Source organism: Strongylocentrotus purpuratus, unplaced genomic scaffold (assembly GCF_000002235.5).
Source record: "Strongylocentrotus purpuratus isolate Spur 01 unplaced genomic scaffold, Spur_5.0 spur5_scaffold_7, whole genome shotgun sequence".
Taxonomy (NCBI): Eukaryota; Metazoa; Echinodermata; class Echinoidea; order Camarodonta; family Strongylocentrotidae; genus Strongylocentrotus; species Strongylocentrotus purpuratus.
Window position 1 is genome coordinate 11,458,449 of NW_022145613.1, and position 12,000 is coordinate 11,470,448.

The following is a 12,000-nucleotide window of genomic DNA, read 5'->3' on the forward strand; positions in this document are numbered from 1 at the left end:
CATTGCACGAACTCGCCCGATAAATGTTTCCAAAGTTATCTCCACACAAAGAAATAAGAAACAGGAATGAATTGATTACGTTAAACTCTGTATATTTCATAATCAAAAATATAATATAGACATGTACAATACAACCAAATCATTATTCAATAAGCAACGCCCATGAAGTAAACAAATATTTTCAAACTTATAGATACTTAAACCAAGTCCCTATATAGCGCCCGGCTACAGTGGTGGATGAATATATGTGTCTGTTGTATTTCAAATACCAGAATGCAGGCTGCATGTAGTCGTTGTTGCCGTGTTGGACGTTAGATCGGTCGATATCCACTATTAATTATAGCTGCATGTATCATATCGAAACTTGATCGCAAAATTTGCAAAAAATCAACCTTTTGCAATTTCAATCCTTGTGATGCTACACCTATTGAAATGTGCGAACGCGTCAATGACACATTATGTAATCATTAACATGATGTCTATAAGCAATCTTGAAAAGGTTCGGAAATCGTGTTTTGAAAACAAGTTCATGTTACATTAGTTCAAAAGCATTACACCTCGTACGCATTTTAACCGTTGCGGTCCATAATACCAACGCCAGCGGACACTCGTAGCTCTTTTGTACAAAATACCCTTTTCTGTTCATTGGAATGTTTATAGTGATATGTCAATATAGTTAAAAAGCACAACAACAATGGCCTAAAACGTTCCTTTAGGCGTGAAACGTACTCTACTTCTCCAGTCGGCATATAAAGTACAGTTCACGTTTTGGAGAAAGCAAATATTTCAAATCCATGTCATTTATTCAACATTATTACGAATTGACTACACTTTAAACTCTCTTATAGAAATCTTGTAAAAGAATTTACCAATATACACATCTATTTAATTCAATCATGTCTGTATCATTGAAGATAAATGTGTGTTTATTTTGAGATAATCTTTTGTGACAATGTGAGTTGCAAATAAAATTCATTTTAAAACAAATTTAATAAACACATCAAAGTTCTGTACATGATACCCACTTTCTCTTTACTGTAATGCTTGTGGTGTAGCACCAAACGCAGGTCTAAAACGTTTTTGAAACACTGCAACATTTGCACGTTTAACCTTTTGGAGAAAATAAATATTTCACCTCGTATTTATTTTATTGTCCTTTCTGTTTTGCCTCCGTGTGAACTTTGGACTAATTTGGGCGTTCCTAAATGACATCTTTAAAAAGGTTAAGATGCAACATTGTGTTAAGATAATGGTAGAGTATATCTACATAATTTCTAAATTTTAGTTTTGTTTAGTTTAGTGGTGGTTATTTTACCCGACTGCCAAGAAAGCATAAATGCCTGTGAGTAAGCAACCAGAGGACCGACTGCTTTAGGTCCTCTCTTTAGGTCCTCTCTTTAGGTCCTCTCCTGTTCTTTATTTTTCTTTACTGTTTATGTGGTACGTAAAAAGAATTTCTTCAAATCAATACATCCATGTTCTTTTCTATTTTTCTATTAAGCTGCTGCAACAGTACTGTGAAATGCAGGATCAGATTTTTTTTTAATAATGTAAACAAACATTGATGCTTGAATTATGATTATTTAATTAAAAAAACACAGAACGAACAATAATGACGAGCTATTGTATTGACCAGAGAGATTCATCACACCAGCATAACACGGTGAATATGGTTTTTATTGTATATCGCCAGTTTCAAATTGAAAGGAAAATTGCACATATCATAACATTCATGTTCAAAGCTAACACAGCATTTCTTTGATATCATTGATATACATTTGGAATGACGTCGAAGTGATTAATGTGACAATTATAATGCTTACTGTAATATTAATTTTATATTGCGCACATATACATCCAATGGGATGCTCAAGGCGTTTACATAGTACCAAATATTGCCATGGCTTTAGCCCAGCTGCCCTAAGTTGCTGAAACATTCCATTCCTACCAGGTACCCATTTACTACACCTGAGTGGAGAGAGGCAAATGTAATGGGACTCGTACCGAAAACCATGATAATCACAGTCTGGTGAGGTATATTAGCTAAACTACGACAAATTAAAGCATAATTAGAATGTGCACTGTACATTGTGATTTCAACACCAATACATTCCAAAGAAATACATTAATAATTTTTTATTCGTGCTAACATGATGAAACGATTCATTTTAATAAAAATATATATTTAAACAAATATCCCCTTTTATATGGTGTGTAATACATCAACGATGTCTCTAAGCACTTTACAGATGTATTATTACCCCAGTCATCGGATTCAGGTTTGCTCGCACACAATGTATGCACATTCTCCACTCCCTGGGGAGCATTCCAGCAACGCGTCATTTTACCGACGCACACAATGTTGATCAAACTACATTAACTTTCACATCCTATACCGGGTACCCATTTAACACATGGGTGGAGAGTGGCAAATTTAGATTAACGTCTTGCCAATGGACGTCAGTGTCAGGCTGGGATTTGAACCCCGTACCTTGTGACCTGTAGTCGGGTGACTTATCCACTAGACCACAACACCTCTACCTATTAAGTCTTCAAGATAAATATACTGACTGAGCTGACTATTGTCATAAAGTGAGACCTGTCATATACTCTTACACTGGCTAATGAACAATAATTATAGAGTATCAAGGTTTGAAAACAATTCAAAGAGAGAGAGAGAGAGAGAGAGAGAGAGAGAGAGAGAGAGGGGGGGGGGAAGAAAAAAGGGGATCATGCAAAGATGAGGAGGGCGAAGGGGCACAGTGTGTTTATAAAATGCTTGTCAGCCAATTAAAAAAGAACGCTGACTACTAAAAAAATATGGAGGTTATCAATTTTTTTTATAATGTGTAAACATTTCTGATAAGCAAAACAAACCAAACGATAATTATCCTGCGAGGGAGGTACATGGCTTTATACAAGTACTGGCTTGTGGCTGGGCGCCGATCGTCCAAATTCGTGTACTTTTTTAAATTATATAATACCTTTGCATATATATATCATTAGATTGTTAAGGTTGACAAAGACAGAGGAAGACAGAGACAATAATGGGATGGAGAGAGAGAGAGAGAGAGAGAGAGAGAGAGAGAGAGAGAGAGAGAGAGAGAGAGAGAGAAAGAGACGGAGAGAGAGAAAGAGAGAGAGAGAGATAGAAAGAGAGAGAGAGATACAGGGGAGAGACAGGGGAGAGATAGATAGAGACAGGCAGAGACAGACAGGCATCGAAAATCCATAAATTGTTTTAAAATATACTTCATATCATTCTGAAAAAACAGTCAATAGGTACACATAATATTAGACTGAGCCTACATAACTATAATATGCTATTCATCGTCTTTCATTTCTTTCCTTTATTCTTCTTTTTCAAGACGCCCTCTTCGTGCGATGGTTGCCATCGTAGATCCCTTTCGAGGAATGCTTGTCGCCACGGTAACGAGTCGTAGTTGGTAATGTCTCCTCCGAACGTGTCAGGGAGGATGGAGGGTGAGAGGTATTCATGAAGGGTTTCCATGTTCTGACCGTGTAGCCGGACCTAGGTTTCCATTACAGACAAATAGAGAGAGAGAGAACAAAAAATAATGATGATAGTAATGATGATACAAAATGATGATTTATAAAGTACATTTTCCATATACATGTTTAAATGTGCTTTACAAGAAGAAGTGAGTTTTGAGATGTTTTTTAAAGGTATTGAGAGATTGCTGGTTCCGAAGAGATTTGGGTAGGTTGTTCCGCAGTTTGGGAGCAGCATTAATTTTGTGATTGCTCTGTCACCAAGACTAGTGTGGGTAGCATCATGGGAGACGGATGGTTCAGCATAAATAATGACGATAATGATGGTGATAAAATAATAATGAGAATAAATAAGGAGGGGAAGAAAAAGATTAAGACGGTGAAGAAGAAGCCCTTGCCATTCAATTAAAACATAATAATATAGGTATATACAGAGATGCTCCACGGTCCGGGGGTGGAGGCATAAGCCACATCATAATAATATCCCCTTCTTCTTTACTATCTTTAGCGAATTTCATATCATGCGTTCCAAATGACTGTGGATATCATTACTCCACCTTTAGTTCCGGCAATCTTAGCGCCAGTACATTCCTACCAGCTACCAAATTACTACTCCTGGGTGGAGCATGGCAAATATAAATTGATGTCTATCCATAGGAATTTAGTGTTGTTACCGGGATTCAAACCCCGTACCATTTGGTTCAAAGTCCGAAGAATTATCCACTAGACCAAAAACACATTTACAGACATACTGATATTAGTGGGTGTAAATAAAATCTTACCCGTTTTCTGATCTTTTCTTGCATGAAAGGTTTGATTATAGTGAATGCTCCATCGAAGAGTAGACTCTCATTGATGAAGTGAATGCCTTGCACTCTGACCGGTACACAGTTCTGATCACGGTTCATGGGATAAACAAAAAGAGATAATATCGATTATAACTCATGAAGAAAAAAACCCATATATTATCGATGTGTACTACATTGATACTTTGATAGTCATTTCATGATTTTTGATATGCACATTATTATTTTTATTCTTATTCTTATTCTTATTCGTTTTCGTTTTCGTTTTCGTTTTCGTTTTCTTTCTCTTTCTTTTCTTTTGTTTCTCCTCCTTTTCCTTCCTTTCTTCTTTTTTTTTCTGTCGCTTTAGTCATTCTTCCCATCCTATTCATTCTACCTTTCCCCCTTTTTTCCTCTCTCTCTCTTCTCTCTCCTCCATTCATCGTTATTTATCGTTATTTTATCTAAATGCTACTTCTAACCCTTCCCATCTATTTCTTAACATTATCATTAGAATAATGATAATAATTGTAATAATGAAATGATAATAATAATGATAATATTTATTTCAAAAATCCTCATCATCACCCTCATCATTATCAGCATTATTATAATCATCACAATCATCGTCATCATTATCATCATTATCATCACCATCACTAGCATCAGCGTCATCATCACCATTTTATCTAACCTGAAAAATGGAAGTGAGTTTCCTGGCAACGGATGGGGTTAAACACGTGACCTGAGATAAATTGACCCCTTCGAGATCGAAGAGGAGGATGACGCCGTTGATTTGGGCAGCTTCGTCTTCTACGAGCTGGTCGATGACCATGAAGAGGGCAAGGGCGATGTCAGTGATGGGGTACAACCTCGGATCCCAATGACCTGATAGCAGAGAACGACAACTTTAATAAACATATTTTTTATTAAGACAACAATTTTCATCCTACCTATATAATCGAATGTAATGAAAGAACATAAAGAAAGTATTCTTTATCTTGTATCATGCTATACGGATGCTAAGAAAGAGGGCTGTTTCTATGAATAAACTATTGCTTGGTGATAGCTATATAGCCCCACAATCAAACGTATTCTAAAATTAAAATTTGAGTTTGGATAATCAGATTTCAGCGCCATCATGGACTTCCAGGGGGATACTCATTGAATAAAGTCATTAATGTAAATATTTAAACAGCTCATACTTGATTATTGGTATCTTCATTGCCTTTCGTAAATGATACATGTATCATGCTTGATGGTCGTCATTTTATGAAAATTAAGGTATCCACCATTTTATCTTTACCTGTATACAAAAACATGCAAACTACTGTATTGAGTTATTTGAATGATTTCATATTTCCTATTTGCCATAATAACCAAATTAGTGGCATTGACGATTCCAATTCATCTGAAAGGGCGTTATGCGACATATATACTTGCTAATCAATTCAAATTGAATCATTAATTCAAATTAATGAGTTGATGAGACCAGGGAAGGTTTTAACAGTAGCTAAACGACGTCTTAATCTTGTCATTATGAGTGTCAGTGGCACTGGTATGCATAATTATAATTTATCTCACATTTTTCCACCCATCAGAGACGTACCCACAAATTAACAATTCAAGAGGGGGCGAAATCCCCCTCTCAGATTGGGGAGGGGGAGTTATAATGTCTGAGCAGCTCTGCATGATGTTGCAAGATGAATTGTTTCCCTCTATCCCTCTACCCCCCCCCCCCCTCCCCCCATTTGAAAGCCCAAGGGTGGAAGATACCCAATTGCGCAGCTCTGTACCAAAAATGAACTTTGGTTGCCTCTTGATTCGTCGGTTTTATGAAGTAAAACCATGAGAAAAAAAACCTGTCACTCTGGTGACACTGACAGGACAAATATGAGTATGTAAACATTCAGTCTGAAAAGAACCTTTACATGCTGTGAGACCATGCAAAGCGCCCCATTCATTACAAATCAAACACATGTGCCTTTTTTTTTGTTTTTGTTGGACACACGATTTGATGAAGGAATATCACAATACATTACAGATATCAAGATATTATTTTCCTTCGCAACCACACGAGCCTCCCTGATACATCCATATTACATCCTTTCCAACAAAGTGAAAAAAGGTAGTACGCGTCGTGTTTCCGAAGGTTCCATTCTGAAAATCCTATTATTATCAACCTTATTTCATTTTACGGAATTTATGATCCCCTTGTAAAGGAAATTTGTGTTTCGGAATAATGAAACTTCGGGGAAAAAACGCGTAACCCCTAACAATAATCATCCTTCAAATGTATTCATCATTAAACTTATACGATAGAGGATTAATTGGTCGGGGAACCTGTCGTGCATCATGTGAATATAATTGTAAAACTAATCAGGGGCGGATCCAAAATTTTGTTACAATGGGGCGGGGCCACAATTCTGGGGAAGGGGTGACAGCAAATTTCTGAAGAAGATTTTTTTTTTTTTTTTTTTTTTTGAAGTTAGGTTTGAAAATTTGAAAAATGGGGTGACGCTCAATCTTTTCTTTCTTGTTGTCGTTATGTTTGTGTATCAAAGGTATGTCACATGGGTTTTAAGAAGGGTCACAAGCGGTTGTGCCCCTTAAATTTGGCACTATTTAAAATGGTTATGCAAATTGCATCTGTATAATATACATGATTTATAAGTATCTGAACATCGGTGTTCCTTCATTGAATAGGATATAGGTATGATTTACTGGCGTAGCGTGGGTTATTGCTGTGGGGGCACCACCACCATGGGGGAGGGGAATCTCACTTCACTGTTATGCGAATCGACAACGTTATTGATTGGGGGAATGGCGCGGGAGGGGATTGATGAGTCTTGTTTGCTGGTTCCCTTCTTCCTCCCCCCCCCCCCCCCTCTCTCTCTCTCTCTCTCTCTCTCTCTTTCTCTCTTTCTCTCTTTTTTTCTCTCTCTCTTTCTCCTCCACACCCTTCTCTTCTTCTTCTTTTTCTTCTCCTTCTTTTTTTTTCTCCTTCTTCTTTTTCTTCTCCTTCTTCTGTTCCTTCTTCTTCTTCTTCTTTTTCCCCTTTAAACACATATGATTGGGGTCACAAGCCCCTGGGCTTCCTTTATTTAACGATATACGCCACCAGTGCGAATGGCGAATGGTAAATGTATTCTTGGACGGAGAACACAATCTACATTTGTTCTTATAGATTGCTATGAAGCTCCATTTGGCGTTGTTTGCTCGATCAAAGTCCAACTGAAATGTAATCACGTCACAACATCGCCCGTCTGTTTAAATTTAGATTAGAAGTGAATTCTGTCCTTAATTTATATTAGAAATTAAACTGAGACATATCAAATACCATGCAGCTATACAGGTGTGTTGTATACCTATGCAGCTCGTGATCATTTATGAATGGTCACAACACTGACTTATTCTTTTTTGAAACTCCTATCATAACCCATCATTCTTTTAAAGAGACATTTTCATCTAAAAAAAAACAACGACACACATTTCAGTGGATTAAATTCAACCAGATAAGGACATTAATAATGCACCGATTTGAGAGATCAGATTTCTTGCTTCTGGAAAGTTCTGGTTTTAAAGGGGGTGGGGTCCCCCTCCCAATATATACATATATATTCTTTTTAAATGAAAACCTCTTCATTTCTTGCTTTTGTTTGGGGTTTGTTTCGTGGGTGTGTATGTATTTTCTTTTTACAATGTGTACATTGTACAAAGTCCGTCTTGCAGCTAGATACATTCACTGCAAGTCATATACATATCGGATGAGTCAATATCTATTTTTATATCACTACTGAAATGGAATTACGTGCATACTCAAGTACATCGTTCAACAGTAATACATCAATCGTATTAATCGTATGTACTTCCTTATATACTCGTAACGAGGTGTCGAGGAAAATATCAATAATGATGATGATAATGATAATACTCATAATAATAACAGTAGTATTAAAAATTATAAAAATAATATCAATAATAATGATGATTATGATAATAAGTATAATAATATTACAATAAAAGCTTATCATATTGTTATTATATTATGATCTTTTTAAGGTACAACTCAATTGATGAGGAACTTTATCAGAAATGAAGGTAGTGATCAGCTAAGAGAATGTTTTTGCCACGAATGTTAATTCACTTAGCCTAATGATCATTTAACGAATTATCATTTTTTTTGGCTAAATAAAGTATAGTGATAATAAAATTCTCATTCTTCTTTCCTCATTTCCTGATGGTGTGATATAACAAATTTTCTTTTGTTTTGTTTTGTTTATCATGTTTTTTTAAAGACCCTTTTCGTATTTAACTTTGCTTGATTTAGCCATAAGCACAAAACATGTAATAATCACATATTTTATCAATAAATTGTCAGACATTTTTATATATTTTTCAATATTGTGTTCATTTTTGAGGGGCAATTGAGAGGAGGGGAACATCGGGCTTACTCGATGAAGGAAATAAGACTTCACAAGGTCAATGATAAGGGGTGGGGTATAGGGGGTCATTATTATCTTCTTTTCTACGCCCCCCCCCCTTCTGCAATCGGACCGAGGGCACTTCCCTACCGTAGCTATTGTCACATGCAGCCTCTCGTTCATGATACATGTTTGTATCACATTGGATGGATGTTAATTTTATTATCCTATCCCAGTCTTGGGCAAACATATCATTATTATATAACGTCATGACGTTATCTGTTTGTACCTCGCCTTACCTGTCTTCATGGCTACTATATGCCTTCCTTCTTTATCGGTAGACTCCAGCACATACGGGTACCCATCGTCCAAAACGTGTTTGATACCAGTGGGATGGTACTTCTCAAAAAAGTCCGGGTGCTTCACGTGCAGTTCGTAGTACTTCACAATCGATTTGAAGGCGCGATCCACCTCAAACTTTCTGGCGCGTAAAAAGCGGATCAAAAATCTCGAATCGGTATTGAACACGATACCCTTTTTCTCGTCCATGCGTTCCCTGAGCTTTTGTAGCGCACTCTCCCTCACGCTTGGCGTCTCTCCTAGTTCAAGCTCGGCCTTTTTCTTCAAACCTTCACTCATAGTCCATTCGTAAGACGCCATTTCGATATTGTCTTCAGATAATCGTGAAGTCGATCATCAAAATATATCAAGCGATTGAGGCGCCATCGGAAATTTCACATCAGACATGGACATCGTCTGTATAACCATTTCTTTCTGTCAAGCACGCATTTAATTGGATGATACCAGTCAATAACAGTTGAATTCCTTAGCTATGTCTGCATTCAAGATGGATTTAGCCTATACATTCACTGCTGTATCACTCGGGTCCGGTGTAATAATTAACGCCGGTTATATGGCTTCAAGAGCCTTTTCATTACATAGGGAGTTGGAATCATAAAGTCCAACCCGATCAATCATTATCTCAGCCAGCGCTAATTATACATTTGCAGTTACACACTCCGTTGATAAGAATTAGACCTCCGTCACACCGCACCAAACCTACTCCACACGGACCGATCCTTGTCCATTCGTGCAGGTGCAAATTCTTGATCGGCGTGCTGTCGTCCTGGCGTCATTCGTATCGGTGTGGCAGGGGTATGAGACGTGCCGGTGTCACCCTCCCGAATTATACAAATACTTGACCCGAATCAGCTGATTAACGTGTATTGTGAAATGTTATAAGGTTTGGGAATGATTTTTTTTTTCTTCCTCCATCACTCGGGTAAAATCAGGAAATCAAATCGCAGATCATAATTTGTTATCGTTTAAAGCTTATCTGTCATAGTTTACAGGAGGGATTAGACCGCCCTACAAGGTCACTGGACAGGTGGTTATCTCATCAACTCAGCTCTTAGTTAACATACGAAAAAGAGGATCATGGGGGACCAATGGTCACCGATTAAGCATTGTTTGTTATATAGAGGGCGCAAGTAGCTACAAGTAGTGCAGTGGGCCTTTAAGCGCTAAAAAGGTTGATATGGTGTGTATAGGTAAACCGTATAGTCGGATGCCATACGAAGAAGTAAAGAGGGGGTGTGTGCAGGACTGGGTGTGTGTGTGTGTGTGTGTGAGAGAGAGAGAGAGAGAGAGAGAGAGAGAGAGAGAGAGTGAGAGAGAGAGAGAGAGAGAGAGAGAGAGGGGGGAGGGGTTTAGCCCTAAGCCTTAATAATGTATGTTATTTTTATTATTAGAACAAATTTAGTGATTTTATTCCATTATTCTCCTTCTTTGTTCACTTTTTTGTGAATAATTTATTTGTGTTTTGAAAACGAAATGAAGATTTGTATTTGTATGGAATTAATTACATTGATTTTATGTAATGGTTTATTTTGAATGAAATCTCGTATTAAAAGAAATATGGAAAAAAATTAATGGGTAGAGGTTTTTAGAATGAACCCGAAGAATTTTTGTATGACAATGCTAATAAAAGGACCTACTTCGTATTATTCAGAATACCGATTAGGGTCGGCAAAGGCTGTGCCCAATCCCCCCTAAATACGCCATTGCTATCATCATCATCATCAACAACAATTTACAACCCCCCTCTCTCTCTCTCTCTCCCTCTCTGTGTTTTCCTTCTTCTTTCTTTCTTTCTTTCTATCTTTCTTTCTTTCTTCTATTTTTAGCGTGTCCCTTGCCCCCGAATCTATACCACCGCTATCAAAGCAATACCAATAATGAGCGTATTCGGTAATTACAAAAGAGCATTAAAACAAAAGCTTGCCAAACAGTTTAATGATTAACTTCATGGGCCAAGAAATATATCAATACTTATAGGAATGAGTCAGAGTTAAGTTTCTATAATTATAGGCCGCCAAGACTTAAGAATCTAATTTATCACGAGGAAGACAGATTCGTGGCAGTGTAAGATGTATGATTACTATTACAATAATTGCTCCGGGTATATATCCTACACTATAAACGAATTTTTAACTGCAACAGTGGACCCGACTCTAAATATAAATCTAATCTTAAGCCTAAACATAAGTTAAAACCCAATTGCAACCCAAACCCTGACCCTATACCTTTGACAAAATAAAGCTCAGAGCAATTGTTGCCAGAGCAAGCGTCGTTTGTGTCGTTTCACAGGTTCACCTCGGTCAAACAGTGGTGCGACATCACAAGTCCTTAGGCAGAGGAATTTAACCCAGTGGCGAATCCAGCCCTGGGAAAAAACAGGTAAAAACACGTTAATTTTACCTTTATTCGTTTTTAAAAAGAAGACGGGCCCCTTCCTCTGGTTCTCAAGGGGGGGGGGGGGGGGGTGTGGGATTTTCAAATTTCCAGGGGCAAAAAGAATAAGTGCTCATACCCCACCCCCCCCCCCACCCCCCAATGAGCGAAATATCGGCGCGATTTTCGAATATTCGGGGGGCAGAAAGAAATTTAAAAATATTGCTTCTTACCCCCCCCCCCCCCTCCCCGGTTTATTCACCAGCTGACTGTTTCGCGGACAAATTTTTTCTCACGAATTGGGCCTCCTCTTTGGCCCCATCCCCCGCCGCCGGCTAGATCCGCCCCTGGTTTAACCCTTTTAGTGTCACAACCCATTTTGGCATTCCTTGTCAGTGCACGACTCTCCAAGTAAAAACGTTGGTCAATGCTGCTATACCATTATGGACTAAAATAATGTACATCGAATAACCTTTTTATAACCCTCGCCCCCTAATAAAAAAGGTAATAATAAATTAATCAATAAATGAAAAGATTAATAAATG

At 37.6% G+C, this 12,000-nt stretch overlaps 1 protein-coding gene across 1 annotated transcript; it reads right to left on the reverse strand.

Moving 5' to 3' along the window:
* Window positions 1-3,176: 3,176 nt before the first annotated feature.
* LOC575290 (alpha-tocopherol transfer protein-like) lies at window positions 3,177-9,720 on the reverse strand. Its single transcript, XM_775702.4, has 4 exons — window positions 9,022-9,720; window positions 4,993-5,186; window positions 4,296-4,406; window positions 3,177-3,532 (listed from the first exon to the last, which is right to left on the reverse strand). Exons 1-4 carry the CDS (start codon window positions 9,380-9,382, stop codon window positions 3,338-3,340), a joined length of 861 nt encoding a protein of 286 aa, XP_780795.2. The 5' UTR covers window positions 9,383-9,720; the 3' UTR covers window positions 3,177-3,337.
* Window positions 9,721-12,000: the final 2,280 nt, after the last annotated feature.